At 32.7% G+C, this 18,082-nt stretch overlaps 1 protein-coding gene across 2 annotated transcripts in view; it reads left to right on the plus strand.

Moving 5' to 3' along the window:
- Positions 1-1,767: 1,767 nt before the first annotated feature.
- GLRA2 (glycine receptor alpha 2) overlaps positions 1,768-18,082 on the plus strand; it is a 281,710-nt gene continuing 265,395 nt past the window's right edge. For both annotated transcript variants that reach the window (XM_070943572.1, XM_070943573.1), the window contains exons 1-2: positions 1,768-1,835; positions 3,298-3,431. In XM_070943572.1, the coding sequence (XP_070799673.1) occupies positions 1,768-1,835; positions 3,298-3,431 (202 nt within the window). The remainder of the gene's footprint in view (positions 1,836-3,297; positions 3,432-18,082) is intronic.

Genomic DNA, 18,082 nt, shown 5'->3' on the forward strand with positions numbered 1-18,082 from the left:
CACACTCTCTGTCTTTCACTAAAATTACTCCTGTTTTTTTTAAAATAAACATAGTATAAGATATTCCATAGATATAGAAGATGATGGTAGAATACAGGTACTCCTCAACTTACAACCATTCTTTTACTGTTATAACAGTAAAGTTATAAAGTTTAAAGTTATAACAGCATTGAAAAAAATGACTTACAACTGGTCCTTGCACTTATAACTGATGTAGCATCCCCATAGTCACATGATCGGTAGTCGGAGCTTGGCAACCCACATGCATTTATAACATTTGCAGTGTCCTGGGATCATGCAATAATCATTTGCAACTTTCCTAGCTGGCTTCAGCAAGCAAAGTCAATGGGGGAAACTAGATTCTCATAATGACTGCATTATTTATTTAAGAGCTGCAATGATTTGCTTAACAACTATGGCAAAAAAGATCATAAAATTGGATATGACTCACTTCCTTAACAACTGCCTTCCTTAACAACACAAATTCTGGTCTCAGTTGTGGTCTTAAATTGAGGACTACCTGTAAGTGCTATTCCTAACTTATGTTTTTCAATAGAGACATGCTGTTTTAGAAGCTTACATAGAATGTTTTCATTCATCACATTTAGTTGTTTTTTTCTGAGCAGATTGCTATTACCAAATATGTGTTTATATTCTTTTTTTCTCTTTCCCAAACTTGTAAGTCTCTTTTGCTGTTTGTTTGTTTGTTTATTTGTTTGTTTGTTTCTGCACCTTTCTTTGCTCAGTTTCCTTTTCCAGTTCTACTTACACTTCGTAAAGAAGTTGCAAGATATTATTTCAAATTTTGGACTTTGTTTTTACAGTCCTCATTTCTCCCTCCCTCCCTCCCTCCCTCCCTCCCTCCCTCCCTCTCTCCTCTTCACTGTGATATTATTCCCTGTGCAATTTCTATTATTAATCCTCATCTACTAATGGATAATCCACTTATCTCAGCATCAATGAATCCTATTGTACACATGTACCTGCTATTCTATAATAAGAATAGAGGATTTTAAAAACAGGGAATGGGACAGCAGAACTACGACCCTGTTTCTCGAAGAGAGAACGTCTCTTAACTCCAGTCACGTTTGATGGAACCAGAAGCATGCGCACAAGCTGAGCCTGGAGCTGTCCAAGTGCTGAAATTTATAGTCAGTGTGTAAGATCACAGCCCTCCTTCATTCCGGCACAGGGAGTGTAGCATTTTTCCCTTTCTTTCTTTTTTGAGCACAACATTAACCATGCATCTTTGATATTTACAACTTGCTAATAAAGAAATGGATGAAAGGCAAATAGCCTCTCTCCCATTTTGACAATGCTTTAGACAAATACTGATTTGTAAACCCAAGGGAACTGTAGACAGCTCCGGAAGACAGACCAACGTGGCAGCATTATTCTCATCTCCATAATGTTAAGGTAGAGAAAAATTTGGTTTTCTTTTGGGAGGGTGGGAAGATATTCAACATTTCCAAAAGAAGCTTTACAGAGAACTGGCAATTCCAGATGGTCGTACCTTTTGTGTTGGCTGCTTGGGAATGCTCTTGGGTTCAACCTAACCATGATTTTAAGGACTGATACTTTGGATGTTTTTTTTATCTCCAATGTATGCAAACACAGATCTTTTCTTTCTGATTATAAAGAAATTTAAATAATTACTGGATTTGGAAATTTAGAGAAGACAAGTACTTTCTGACAACCTCTTTTTATTGATGCTGGAATCGTTTCTGGAATATTTTTTTCTCACATTCAGTACAGAAAACAGGAGGAATGAACCGACAGCTAGTGAGCATTTTGACAGCCTTGTTTGCAGTTTTTTTAGAAACATATCATTTCAGGTAGGTAAAATCATTCCTTTTTTGTAAGCATCTATTAAAGATGCAGGGATTTAGAGCTGCTTCAGACTCACTATTCTTTTTGCTGAATCCGTAGTCTGAGTATATAGGTTGGTATAATTGTGCCATTGGAAATAGCTGTTGCTTGGTAACATACTTAAAAATTCCACACAACTTTAGTCTATGGAGAAGTTACTGAGGTATTCTTTCTTTTAGGGTATAATGTTTATGGGTAGCTAAAAAATTTCCTCAAGTCAGTGAAATTTCATTTATGTAATAATTTATAATTATCAAACAGTAATTTCTTCTTGTGTGCAACTGTGAAATTAATTTGCGGCTGCAGACATACACCCAATTGTTATTATTTAATACATGTTAATAGTTTTGCTGTATTAAAATCAAGAAGATAAACTAGTGGAGGAAAAGAGTGTCCATGTTCCTCATGTGTACTTATCCTTGCTACAACAATTCTAGTTTATGTTAATAAAATCATGGAGAACTGAAACTTTGCTGGATTAACTAAAATAAGGTTAATATGACCTCATCTATGAGATAGCAGAGAAACAGGTTTTTACTAGTGGAAAAAAATCTAAGAAGAAGCCACTGTCTCAATAGATGTTAATCAAGAAGCATTTTTTTTTTATCAGTTCAGCATGCATATCTGATTCTATTACCTATAGAAGGTAGCAGTGAATCTTTAAATGGAAAAATCAGTGTTTAGCCTTATTAATTTTGTCTTATTAAATGAATAATTCTGGGCAATAAGTGAATTTATAAAAATGTATATAAAGAACATTAGCATTTAAAAGTATGAATATTAATATATCAATATAGTATGTCAAGTTAAAACAGTAAGTTTTGAATGTTACTTCATATGATTATTATATACAGAATGTATTATTATATATCACATCTATTTATAGAGCTGACTAAGTAAACAAGAAGGAAAAAAAACCATTGCTTAGGAAAGAAAAGGGTTGGAAGGTGTTGGTACTTTATTTGCAAAAAGCTATGAAAGCATAATAATTAACACCTGATAGATTTTGCAGTAAGGGCTATTATCCATGGATCATCTTCATATTTTTCCTTTTCTCAGAGGAAATGAACAACAAACTCATTTAATTAGTGCCTATTAAGTTGTTTTATTGTTTGATGTTTTTATATGGTTTGGACACTAACATTGTAAAAGTGTTTGCTGATTGTGTGATATGTTTGGCCAGACTTTCAGAGATAATGTAGATCCATAATTGAAGAGGAAATGCATGTCTCTGCTCTGCAAATATAAACACTTTTTGAAAATAATTAACTGGAAAACTTATGAATTAAATAACTTAGTCTGATTTTTTTTCAGTTTGATTCCAAAACATGTTGATGTTTTTCACTGTTCTGTAAAGTTATATTAACACTTTTCCAGTGAAAGCGATGTAACAACAATATTACTAATGATAACTAATAATTTATCTAGGACAACTTTCTGTAAAGAACATGATTCGAGATCTGCAAAATCCCCTTCACAGACACTCTCTCCTTCAGATTTCTTGGATAAATTAATGGGGCGGACATCAGGTTATGATGCACGAATAAGGCCAAATTTTAAAGGTAAACCCATTTTAGTACATATAAAATTAACTGTAAAGCACATATTGTGATAAATGAATATGAAAATTTTCAGGTACTTTATTTTAGAATAGCCATCACCCACCTGGGGCCTTTCAATTAGTTTGGACTTTCTGGTAGCTCCATCAATACAGACTGTTAGCCATAAAAGGTAGAGCTGAAGGGATTTGTAGTCTAAAGCAATTTAATTTGGTTTGATGGGAACTGTATTTAAAATATATGGAGAGATTTAGGTCGGGAAATCTTATCAAGGATTAGGTATAGAGGAGTATTGCTTTCACAAATAATTAGAAGTCTATATTTAATACAAGTAGAAATACCGTAGCTGAAAGAGCACAGAGTTTATGTAATTTTGTATTACTTCAAATGTTAAATTTAAAAAATAGTTGACATATACAGTTTTATGCCTTCAAACACCTGAGGCAGAGAGAATTTTGGTATCTGAAACATTTAGTTATATAAAGTTTATTATATACATTTGAACTTGGTGTAAAAAAAGAATTGCTCTTATGTAGACCTCAGCCAGCATGAAAATTCTTCCTGTGATTCATTACATGATATTTTAGTTCTCCAATGATAATCCATCTACGAATCAGCTCTAAATGTTCAGTATTCAAACAATAAGCATGACATTAGAACTGACTACTTTTGAGTTTTTGCTGGTGTCAACAGGTGGATCATAGAACAAATCTAAATTTGCATAGTTAAACATCTTCCTCCAATCATGACAATATGGTACAGGATTAGTAGTTTGGATGTATTTAAATTGAATATATATTAATACTAATGGAGACTTTGTAAAATTAAATTACGTTTGCTTATTATCAGAAACAATTAATTTTGAAATAGATTTTGGTTTTTCTTTAATGTATTCCAAAGTAGGTAAATGGTGATTGAATGTGTAGGAGATTCAGTTCTGAAGGAAGGGAAGAAGACTTGGAAGATGGAACCTCTTAGTTTAAAATACACAGTTATTTTCTTGTATATTTGTAATGTTGATTTACACTATGCTTAAATGTATCATACAAGATTCCATCTTATTGGTAAAACAGGTGATTCTTGTTCTTTGTAATTTTATACTTACAGCTACAGCTGCAGAACATAAACCATATAATGTAATATACAAGAGGTGATTATCAGCCTTATTTTTTAAAAAAATCCCACTTATAAATATATTAAACTGACACTTTATAAATCAGAGCTGTACATTGAAAATATTACTCACCTTTGAAAACTATTGATTAACATGCTCTGCCTTCCATTTGTTCCATATTAATTCATTATAAAAATCTCCCGAGAGAGTAAAGTAAATGTTTCAAAATATGGAAAGAAATATGGTTGATTATATTGAATGCTCTGCAATCAAATTGTTTATCTGGTTAAAATGGCTGGTAAAGTTTTGGGCACACTGTATTATTCCCCTTGATAGCAAATGTTAGATTGTTGTTCTGAACAAACTACTTCAATCATAATCCCATAACTCTCACATTTGGTCTTCTAGAAAAAACATATGCAAACTTTGCAAACTTCTAATAAAAGTAGTAAAAATAGGTTAATTACTGCTGATATATAGAAACCACTCAAGAGTTTTAAGAAAGGCAGGAAACTAGAATACCTCTTCTAAGAAACATTCAAACAAATTCAAATGTTACACTTCTAATAATTGTTATGCCAAATCTCTTAGAGCAGTTTACAACTTGGAAAGCAAGATTCTCAAAATTCAGTATAGATGTACTTGTTACAATAATCAATGGGGATTGTTTACAGAAGATTGGAAACTAGATATGTATACCTTCAATTATCAGTGAGTATATTAACATGGGCCTTCTTAGTGCATTTGATCTTTCCAACTGAGTTTTGGTTTAATAGGTAGGAAGCTAGATATTTATTTGATATTTTAAATATTATATCTATTTTCAATCTGCAAAGTTTTCACAATACCCACTTTAATTCCCAAGTCAGAGAATTCCATCACACAGTCTGGGTTATAGATCACAGTAAGCCAAGAGTTGGTTTGCTTCTTTATTGCTTACTTGCTGTGTGAACTCAGCTATTGTACTTTGTAAACCATGATTTATGGCTTAGTGATTTGTGTGAACTAAGTCTATGATGACTTAATGTAATGTGTGGACCACAATAATATGAACACTCAGTACAAGTGCTTATATTTCTAATTTAAATCCTTTATTAATTTTTATGAGACTAAGCACACCTATTAAGTATTCTGAAAGATGGAGTCATTTATCAAACTTCTGGCTAGTGCAGTTTAGCTAGCCTAATGGGAATTTTTCCTCTTCCCGGGAGCTATCTATATATCCTCAAAATCTGCTCTGAAAAAATGAGGAAAAGTTTAAGGATATGAAGATTACTTTAGGAGGGAGATCACTCACCCCTATAGTATTTTTATTGATGGAAGCATATGACTAAATTTTATAGAATATTTTAATTATATTGAATTCTTTATAGACAAGACTGTTCAAACTTCTGAATAGAGTTTGCACATAACTCTTTATTCTATGGTTTAAAAGTTGCCTTGTAAATTCCAAAGCATCCTCTCACATTACTCAAATTGATATAGGAAAAAAAAAAACCCTTTCTTGAAGCTTGCAAAAGCTGCCTAACATAACAGCTGGAAAGCAAGTAATTGTAAAAAAATTTGTGATTCAAATATATCTCATTCGTTGAACTCATGTAGCTTTTCAAATTGCCATGTGCAAAGAGTTTTCAATAGAATATATACAAGGGTACATTAGGAGTGATAATGTTTACTTAGTTGTTCATGTGGGAATGACGTATCACAATAAACTGCTTATTCAAATTTACTAAGACCCTGAACATTTTAAACAAGAACAGTGGCTTTAAAACAAAGGGACTAAAATTAATCAGATGTAATTAGCTTTTAGTTGAAGGCAAATAATCATTGAGAACAAGAAACTCTTTTTCTTAATTTAATATATTAGTGTCTCTTTCCTATCACTAATTCTTAAATAAAGAATTCTTAATTTAATATATTAGTGTCTCTTTCCTATCACTAATTCTTAAATAAAGACCAGCTAGCTAAATAGGTGCTTTTGAATCAGATCTGATTCTTTTTAACTGTAAGCACAAACATCCTCCATTATGACCAAACCCTGATAACAATCCACAAATCTACAAAAAAACATTTCAGTGATAAAGCTCATATTATCTAGCAGTGCCATTCCTCCAAGGTCTCTTTATCTTGCCAAGCATAGTTGCTTTTTCTAGATTTAAACCATTTACAACAGATGTCCAAAATATGTAAATTTCTGCTTGTCAATTATTGTTTCAGGGAAACGGCCTTTATTTCACTGAGGACCAATTGATTAGTTCTTGCAAATCACGATAATCTTAAGTACCATCTCCATATTCATAATTTAAAGCAATCTATCTTCCAGAACCTGCCACAGGGAAGGGAGGGGGCAAAAGATGAAACAAATGTTCTGCCATTGCAATGTAAGCTCTGCCCCTTACACATTTGCATCATGATGCTTTAGCCATGCACAATAGCGGTAAGGCTTTTGTCATAACAGTTTTGACAAAAATCATCAAATCCTGTAGGCACCTTTGCTATCTCTTTCTCTGTTTCTCACTTGCACAGACAATATATTGCCACAGGTAAAAACATTAGTTTCAGTATTTTGATCTTTGCTCAAAATAAGTTTGTCATTGCCTGAATTTGAAAGATTAATATACTTTTCATTTCTCAAATACTCAGACTGTCATGTTCTATTCCTGGGATCAAAGGAAGAAAGGGAATATTTACCATATTTTCTGTTGTATCAAGTGAGAATTCATTAAGCATGCTGAATGACAGCAGCTTTCTTTTAGTATGCAACTTTAATCAGATTTTCAGATTTCATTTTTATTTTCCTAAAGTTCTCTTTATATCTTCTTTACTTTCAGTTAACAGAACAATGTCATTTATATATTTCAAATGGTCAATACATCAGTTCACAGCTGCTGGCAGATTCCAGCTGCCACTTTTATATTAGAGTTGTTTTATATACATATGCTGACAATATGCATCTATATCTCACTCCTTGTTCGTATCAACTATTATTTCTTTAAATACAGTTCTTACAGGAAATTCTTGTTCATTATAAAGTTTCCTCAAAATAATAATCAGTAGTTCAGATATGCTCCACCATAAAATGCTCCACATTCTACTGTAAACTACAAAATCAAAATCCTTTTATACTTCATAAAACAAAGGTAAAATTCATTATTAAATTCTCTTGTTTTTTCTCTTGTCTGTTTCTATCTGACTTCTTGTCCTGTTTCTTTTCTGAAAACTTTAGTGTTTCTCTTTCTGTGTATGGCTCTATTCCTCTTGGCAATATATAAGCAAAACATTCTACATGTGTATTTAGTGCAATAATTCACTAATATGCAAATGTTCCAACATGTTCTTTGATTAATACAGTATATAAACAAAACATGTCCAGTTTTGTACATTCTTTTTCCATATTTGTTCACAACAATTTGCACACAGCAGCTTTATACAGTTCTATGGATAGGGGCCACTTTGCTGGGAAGGTAACAGCACGCCGTGTGCCTTCGGCACTTAGTCATGCCAGCCACATAACCATGGAGATGTCTTTGGACAGTGCTGGCTCTTTGGCTTAGAAATGGAGATGAGCACCACCCCTAGAGCCAGAAACAACTAGCACACATGTGCGGGGGAACCTTTACCTTATGGATATTTCATATGCACCTGGTAGTCTTCTATTTATTCTGATTTATCGTCTCTCATACCTAACTTTCTGGGGAAGTCTGCTCCTAATTAGATTAGGTTCATGTTCTGGTATAACTCCATTTGTAAAGTATTTCATTGTAACCTTTCAATTCCCTTGTAATCTCATTTGCCTCTATTAGTCTTCTTCCATGATTCTTCTATTAGTCTTCTTCCATGATTACTCAAGTAGTCTCTAATTTATTTTAGTTATTAAATTTTTACACCTCCCATTTCATGATACAGTGACTCTGGATAGCTTACAATATTCTTTAGCTAAAAAAAAATTCTTGAAGTTTTTCAGCTGTTCTAAAATCCTCTCTCATTTTTTATTTCTTGTTTTTCCTTGTCCTTTTTTGCTTGACATTGAGAAATTACATTTAGTAATTACACATGCTTTATTACCATTTTCCATGTTTTCCTAGCTATTATAATAGCCTATTCTGAAAGCCACTTGGATATCTTTTTACTTTAATATTATGGGAATATTCTGCTTTGAATTTATCTCCCCATAAATCCTCATATTCTATTTATCATAATTGAATATAATGAACTAGCTAAATAAGTTTAATATATTAAACATATTTTGACTGTATGTCCTCTGGGTGAAATCTTACTATACAACTACTGTCTCTAGTTGTCTACATTTAACATATAGTTTAACACCAGTAATTTATTGTCTGTTCTATAATCTTCATGTGGAACTATCTTGGCCAACTTGAATGCTCTTCTCCATCTTCCAGTTCCTATTACATAGTTGATTCTGTGAGGGAGCCTGTTTCTATATATGTTCTTTGAAGCAGATAGCAGCAATGAATAAAGACTTCTCTTAACTTTATTAATCTATTTTCTGCATTATTGCGTTCTTCTAGTCCAGCATCTTCAAATTTGGTATTCCTGTCACTTATTGCTACTCATATTACCAAAACAATAATGGAACATATTGAAGAATTCTATGGCAAATTAAAGATGTGATAAATGCAACTTCTATTGCATTTAGAACAAGTAGCAACAAGTGACAAGTGAAATACTAAAATTGGAGAAATACAGAAAGTAGAAGTTGTTGGATTAGTAAAATACAATAACGCACAAAATAGATTTACAAAAGTTAAACTTTATCAGCAAGAGTGAGTCCATCAGCAGCTTACGCCAAGGATAGGATCATAGGAGCGGCTGAACTCTTCTACCTTTTGAAACAATGAAGACCAAATCTATCATAGCCTAGCAGAAAAGAGTACCTTTGATAGCTTTCTAAAATTCTATATTGTTCCATATATTTTGAGATTTTGAAGTGACTAAAGATGAAGATTGTTAGAAATAAAAAGAAGGAATATAAAGTCAGTTTATTGTTCAAGATTAAAATAAATGTATTGTTGTCTCTAATAACCTTTAATAGACAGGTTTGCTGGTATAAGACTCAAATGATAAGATATTATGGATCAGTTTATTGATAAGTGATAAGGTTGGCAAAGAAGAGATTATTTGCTATAGTTTAAGATAAAGTAATAAGTTACTAAAATTGTTGAATAATTGTGATCTATGGGGAAGTCACTTCTTCCTATATTTTTTCTTTATTATATTCTTATTTTTTCTTTCTTTTCTATTTTTCTTTCTATTTTTGTCATGTTTTGCTTTTTTTTATGGATATTTGTACTTTTACTTTAAAAAAATGTATTAGTTTTTATTGCGATTATAATATTTAATAAAATTACTATTAAAATGAATTTTTGCCTCCAGATCTGCTAGCTTCCAGTCCAATTAATAATTCATATAAACATGTATAGAATTAGGAACTAGTGGGAGCCATTATCAATGAGATAACTTGAATCTTGTTGATAATAGCTCCCATTAGTTCCTAGCACAAAACTTCTTCCCATTTATAGCCTGGCCAAATATTTCTTATACTTCAGTCTCTTCTATTCTCTAGAATAAATATAACTCAGTAACGGCTGTTTGGAAACTTTTATTGCTGGTGGAAAGAGCATGGTATTTTATTTGTAAACTAAATGAAATTCCTTTTTTTTTTTTTACAATAAATAGGAGTGCCATGGCATCAACCTGGGATTTCTTGATTAAGAAATTGTTCTAAAAATGAAAGGTCTTAAATCATGTGCAACATGCCATTATAAATTAATGTTATAAAATATTAAATATAATCATTTCATGTGAAGTCCTTGTTGTTCCCTGAGCTTCGTTGTTTTCTTGCAGACATTTTGTTACCTGACTTCAGTAGTACTAAAGCTGTTACCTGGTTGGGTAAAAAAATATCTGCAAGCAAATAACTAAGTTCAAAGAACCCCAAGAATTTCACAGTTTAACTCTGTATTTATTTGTTTATTTACTATATTTCTATCATAGTTTTTTCCATTGCTAAAATTCCAAAGGATTTTTGATATTAAACCACTGAAATCCTGAATAGTGGAAAATGCAAATATTTGTTTTGCGAAAAAATGTTCCTAACATTAAAAGAATCCTTAGAACAAAGATGGTTATGTAATTCCTCTAGATGTTTTAAGGTTAGGGATAAGCACATAACAGTCTGAGCAAGTACAACTAATGGACTGGAAGACAGTAAATTTTCAACCCCCAACTGGGAGATATTTCAATTCACAAGGGAAAAAAAAAAAGAACATTCATTGATTTAGCAACAGTTACCAAAAAAATCAGCAGATATACATTAAACTTAGAACACTCTTTCCAGTCTTCTCCTTTGTTAAAGGGAAAAGCAATCAGAGTTTGGTTGTGATACTATATATGATCTTTATAGAGGTGCAACACTTAAAATTACTCTCTACTAGACTTGCATTTCATTCTAATAAATATTATTAATCTTAATAGTGAGAGTATTGTTCCTTGGTTTAATTGCTCCCATCCAGACTATTACGAGGAAAATCTGACATCTCACTGAAGTTTTCCATTTTCCTTTTCCAAATGGGAATCAGCTTATTGTGGCTATTGACCATGCTCAATTTGCTGCAGTTCGTGTATGTGTCAATTTAGATTTCTTTTCCTTTTGGAAACATTTTTCTATGTATTTCTGTTGGTCACATTATTTTCCCCCAATGCAGAAACCTTCCTTTGTCTCTTATATTTTGGCTACAATTCTTTGGGCACTCCTTGTTGAATTCACAAAGAATTGAAACGATAAGGATATTTTCTTGGATTTATTCCTGTTGGTTTATATTACTATAAAGCTCTTGCTTAACCTATGCTAGGATTGATACCGGCTTATTCAGTACATTGCAAACCAGAAGGCAAATACTGTTTAATATATACCCATTCATTTTTACTGAATCAGGATGCTATACTTATATTAAGAATTGATAACAGTGCATCAATGTACTACTGATAAATGCGTTGCCACTATATTAATGTTTGTTATGTATCTGTAATAGTGCAGCTGGAGTAACACAAGGCAGCTTGTACCCCCCATGCAAGGTTTTTTGTGGTTCTTTTTACACTGGTTGATTAATGCACACAAGTCTTCATCCTGATATTAGAGAAGATATTACAAAATTTCAGGAGTTGACTGTATGATAACAATGATGGACTATGTGATAATGTGATATCTTAGATAGAAAGCCAGGTCAAAGACTCAGGAATACAAGCCAGCATTAAAAGGGAATGACTAGATAGAACACTGTATTCTGTGTGCTTTAAGAAGGTCATCTTTTTTCCTGAAGACTTGCCCAAAGGCTTCAGTTTGCATGGTAGGCAGAAACATAATAAAAGGAGCTCTCCTTATATCTATATTGCAACTTTGGGGAAGGTCCATCGTTCAGTATAAACATACCTGTCTAAAATCTGGCAGAGCTGTCAATATCAGCATTTGTTGAGCTGAAGTGACAGATGATCCAATTCATTAGAAAGCAGCTCTGTATATATTCTGTCCCAGATACAGAATTTCTGCTTCCCATGAAGTTCTTTAATGGATAAAATATTAGTCAGTTAGCAGAAGAAATTTCATTTTTTTTGTCTCCTAGATCAGCCATTAAACAATATTTTACCAGAGAGTACAGTAAGGCTTACCCTATTTAGACAACTCTCAGACAGGAACAGTCACCAGATTTAGTGATGATTCAGATAAATTCAGATGATGTCTAAATTTTAGATCACAGTGAACTGTTTTGCTTGATTTTATTTATATCTTACATGTATTTTTTACAACTCAAGATATTGTACAAAATATTCCCTCTTATAATAACAATCCTACGAGGTGACTGGGTTGAAAAAAAGTGACTGGTTCAAAGTCATCCAGTACCTAGTGGAACTGACAGTCTCATGGTAGATTCTAGCACTCCAGCATGGTTTCTGCCTAACCACTCCTCTAAATTGCTTACACACATGTTCTTGGTTTCATGTAAATTCAGGAAACATGAATATGATACATTTTTACCAACACTGTGATAGAATGAAGTATTCATCTACTGTATCAGGAACAAAACTAGACTAGGTAAACTTTTGTGGACATACTAGCAAGAATGGATATAAAAATACTTCCCTATCTATAGTTTAAAGTGGTTTGATCCTGGGACAATTGTACCATGTCGATATTCATACAGCAGTACTCATATTGCTCTTGAGTACATTTGTAATTAAACAGCATTATTATTTTTTCTCTGTGCAGCTATTGACACCTCCCCCAGATATTTTGAATAAATGAGGTTGTCCCATATATAGTCTCATCCCTGCAGATGCCAGTGACAGGGCTATTGTTTCATCTTCCAGTGTGCCTCAAGTTAGTCCTTCTGATGAAGATATGCTGCCTGAAACATCCTCATGGCTCATTATTAGTGAGCTACAATTTGGGCATCAAGGATCATAGTTATGAAAAAGAATATCTGATTATAATTCATGTGTTGACATAATGTTATTCCCATTCTGGACCAATGAATTAAAAACTGGATAATGCACATATTGGACTAGGTCTTTTATTTATAATTTACCAATAGTTATATTCAGTGCATTCAGAAAGTATTCAGACCCCCTTCATTTTTGTCAATTTTGTTATGCTGCAAGTGTGAGGTGAAGGGGGGTCTGAATACTTTCTGAATGCACTGTATAATAACTTATGTACTTTATCTTCTGACAGATTTTTTTTTCTTGCTGCACTTAAGCCTAATTGCTTAGAAATTGGAAAGTTTTGCATGGAAAGAATGAATTATATAAACTATTCAGTAATAAGAAGAAAAGAAAGCATTAAATATACTATTGTAAACAATAGCATGAAAGTAAAAAGAGTTGTTGAATGGAAAAAGCCATTTAATGGGCCATGAGAGGAGGTCTGCAAATCAACTGGTGATAACAAAGACACTATTTCACTTTTTCTATTGTTTCAGGTACAGCTCTATGCTTTGAAAAGGTTCAGTGTTGCTCTTGAATGGTTGTTTCTTCCTATTTTTTTTATTAAGTTCCTTCCTTAATATTTTATTAAACTTTTATTAAGTTTATTAAGTTCCTTCCTTAATATTTTATTAAGGAAGAAAAATATACTGCCTGATGGTGGACAATATAATAGTGAGGACTTAAAGGGAAATCTTATCTCTGATATAAGCCAGATCACAAACCTTTGTATGTTTAATTAGTTTTAATGAAGTTTTTTGTACCTTAATTGTGCCATTGTTTTGTGGGTTGCTGAGAAAAACTGTAATGTAAATTTTAAAAAGTACATAAAAATAAAGTGCAACTGTCAGGGCACCAAAATCATGCCGAACTAATTCACTGTGATCTGTTCAGGTCAAAAAAGTTAAGATGGCAACTACAATCTCACAATAAAACTCCCATCTTGACTGTTTTTGACCTCTCTCCCCATGTTTTTATAGTATTACTGTGGCAATTGATGTAACTCCTTTCTACTTCACATCCCTGCCATTTTGCTAACTTTAAAAAAAATAAAAATCTGATTAAGAGAGATCCCTAGTGTATTATCTAAACCTTCAAATGCTCCCATCACCTTTTTTTTAAAAAAGTCTGGGGATGCCTGAATAAGTGAATCAATGAGATTATTTCCATTGCACTTATGATACACTTTGTAAAGATTAATAAGAGTCTTAAAATATATATACACACACATCCAGCCCAATGACATTCTTCTCTGCATTAGCTAAAAACCATTCCCCACATGAAGAAAATCATATTGTTTATATACTAATGCAGCATACCAGAAAAGAAGAGATGACAGTCCTAATTCACCACCATAAACAAGGCTGAAAACATTCAAAGACATACTTTTAAGAGCTTTTTGCTTGGATGAATGAATCTGTCACTTCTCTTTTCTCCCACTCAAATGGTTTCTGTCCAAGGAAAACATACCAAACATGATGTTCACCTTTCTCTGGTGGTATCAATCATAGGGATCTCATCCCACAACATAGCCCAGTCTCCCACTTTCAGAATTGAGTGGGTTAGCAGGTATCTACTCTTTTAACTCTGGAGCACTCTCTTACTTTTAAAAATATATTTTACGATGGAAACAAAATATATTTGAAGCAAAGCTCCAATGACAATAAGCTTTCTCATATTTTTATTCTGAACGGGATAGAGTATAATAAGGAGCTGTAGCTATGAGAACACAATATGAAGTCACAGGACATATGTAGTCCTCAAAGCTTTGACCCAAATATCTCCAAAGGTGCTTCCAAATTGTGTGGTTTAAATAATTATGGAATAAGCACATTAATTGTAATTTATATTTCATTTAAATATAAAACTAAGACAGAATTTGGCTTTTCCCCTTGATCCTACTTATTTCTTTTTCCCAGGTCTGAGTTCTTGCAAAGATCAAATGTAATTCAAAATATTTTCAGCCCACAAATATGGTATACCTCTGGCATATTGGCCCTGATCTGGAGCTAACTTAGCATAAGATAAAATCGATTCTTGATAGCAAAAAGAATGGATCATTCTGAAAACATTCTGATTCTTGTTTTTATCTTATAGAAAATGCTGAAAGCTTCCTACTATTTAGAATGTAGGTATTTTTCTTTGGGAGCTTGAAAAACTGAATTCACATTTTGATTCTTCCTGCAGAGAAGGCAGAAAATCTGAAGGATGATGCTTCCCAAAGATATAATTGAATTATAGTGTCATGCAGTGGTGTTAGTTTGAAGGGTAAGTTATGCTGACATCTATAGAAGCTGAATATAGATGTCAGGCGTATAGTCCATCTAAGAAAACAGAAATAATAGAAGAGCACAAGAAAAAATATTTTAGAGTGTATCTAAAGTATTAATTGTCATAACTCAAGCTTATTTGACTGCAGAATTTTTATTCCTTTTGTGTATCATACATATTTTTGTTAATTTTATTTTCAAATGTTTATATTTATATTTTGCCCTACCTGAATAACTCAAGAGCAGTGGTACATTAAACCATAATTAAACCAACTTAAACTGAATGCTGACATAACACTGCATAGTAGACAGGCACAGATATTAGAAAATAGTTATTATGTTGTGTGAAAAATTCTCAGATGCTACGATATTGTGGGAAAAAAATCTTTCCAACATTATGTTTCCTCTCGCTCCTTTTCCTCTCGCTCCTTTTCCTCCATGGTTACATTCCTTTTCCTCAGCTAGTGATCCTCGTTGCAACTATTTTTCTTATGTGTCATAATAAAATGTTAAAGAATATGCTTTGCATTTTGAATCCTCTTCGGTCTTCTCCCAGGGATTGTGCTTGCCTTGTTTATTGACCTCTCAGAAAAAGTTGACTTACTAAATTTAGAGTGTAATATAGTAAGGTTGTGTTGCTAGGTTCTTTTTAACAATCGAAAAACAGAATTGAAAAAAAAATCTAATTAGGATATCTAGAGACATGCATATATACATATATACGTGTGTGTGTGTGTGTGTGTGTGTGTGTGTGTGTGTACAGAGAGAGAGAGAGAGAGAGAGAGAGAGAGAATAGCCTGGACACCAACGAAGGGTACAGGCAAATAGTCAGGAATTATGGAGATTGTACTAGAAAGAGATAGATGGAGTGAGCTGAAAATAGTGAAGAAGGATAAGAATAACAAAAAGGGCATTTTACAACAAGTTCAAACTAAAAACAAAAGAAAATAAACATTATACCAATTGTTTGATAAATAGATCAGAATGCTAGCAGTTAATAAAGAAAAGATAAAGCTACTCAACTCCTATTTTGGTTCAGTATTTTCCAACTAAAATGTAAATATTCCACCAGGAAACTGTAATGATCAGGAGAGTATTGAAACTTAATATCAATATAAATATCTTCAGGAAATATCCTGCTATTTGAATGAATTTAGATTTATAGGATGAGATAAATTGCATCCTGGGGTACTTAAGGAAGTAGATAATAGTCTGGCAATAGTTTTATGTCTGAAAAATCTCAGAAAACAAGTTACAGTAAGTGCTAGTTTACTGAGGGAATAGCAAAGATTCTTAGAGTTAGGATTCCTATCTTCAAAAAGAGGAAAAATGAAAAATCAACAGACCAGACAGTCTGACTTCAGTACCTGGGAAGATTTTAATGCAGATGATAAAGGGATAGATTTTCAAGCACCCTGAATACAGTGCAGTTACTTCCATAAATCTACATAAATTGGTCAAAAACAAATATTGCCAGGTTAGTCCTAATCTTATTTTTTTGTATTGTTTTAAATTACATAATTTCTTTAATGGACTGTGGAAATGCAGTATGTCTTGATTCCTGGATAGCATTTGAAAAATATCACATTACTTTATTAGCAATGCAGTTAAGAGTGGCTTGAATGGCATGACAATTAAGTAGAAACATAGATTGTCAAAAATTACACTCAAAGAGTAGTCATTAACAATTTCTCTTCACATTTTAGAAGTTCAGTCTTGAGCCATCTATTGATCAATATTTTAGTAATAGCAATAGAATAAAATCCTCTTCTCTTTTTTTCCATTTTTTCCAGTATTAGAATATTTTCCAGAGAACTAGGTCTTCACATCCGAAGTAAGCTAATTTGAATCTCCTTTTTTGGTATTGGAAAGGAGTATGAATATAGGTTCTAATATTTTCAGGAATCCATCGCCAATCCAAATTTTAATTAGCAATTAAACAAATGAATTAATTGATTATTTAATTATATTGACAGTGTTTTTTTCTCTTGTACTTGGCAGATGTAGGTTCATATGCAAACATTATTAAATATGTAATACTATAGCAATGAGAATGGCAAAATGATTAAAACAGAACAGTTTGCATTGCTCAATTAGTATTGCTTTGAGAATACAATTGTTTGAACTGAATCACATTGGAAACAATTTGCATTCGGACAACCTGTCAGTGCTGCCTCCGATCAATTCCTATGAAAGAAAACCCTTAAATCTATAGATTCAGAGAAAAGGTAGTTTTACTAAGAATGAACTGAATGCAGCCAAAGTCAGGCAAGGTTTGAAGTATAAATCCTTCCATTTCCTACCATCCAGTCAGACCTGAAGAAGCTTCTTGGATGAGAAGTTCAAAGAAAAACCAGAAAGTCCAGTTGCCTCTTGAAAAAATAGCACCTTTGCGAAGCTGTTGAAGTTTTTCAAATGCCGCATGGCAGTCTATAGTCCACTTAAATGGCTGACTTGGCTTCAGTTTGCCCTTGCATTTTGTTTTTAAAAGGTTGGTGATTGGTAATGTGATTTTGGCAAATGAGAGAATAAATTGCCAGTAGAAATTGGCAAAGCCTAAGAAACTTTGTAACTGCTTCCTAGTGCAGGAAGGGGCCATATCTACTGGGTCCATCACTACTCTTTCATGAGTAAGTAACCCAGGTCATGAATTATCTTGGTGAAATTCTAGTTTAGAGATCTTTCTATACAATTCAGCTGCTTGAAGTCTCTTTAGGACTGCTCACACTAACTTCACATGAGTCCTCATAGTCTCAGTATATATTAAA

The sequence above is a fragment of the Pituophis catenifer genome, unplaced genomic scaffold (assembly GCF_029215685.1).
Source record: "Pituophis catenifer annectens isolate HBS135680 unplaced genomic scaffold, rPitCat1.0.hap2 SCAF_4, whole genome shotgun sequence".
Classification (NCBI taxonomy): Eukaryota; Metazoa; Chordata; class Lepidosauria; order Squamata; family Colubridae; genus Pituophis; species Pituophis catenifer.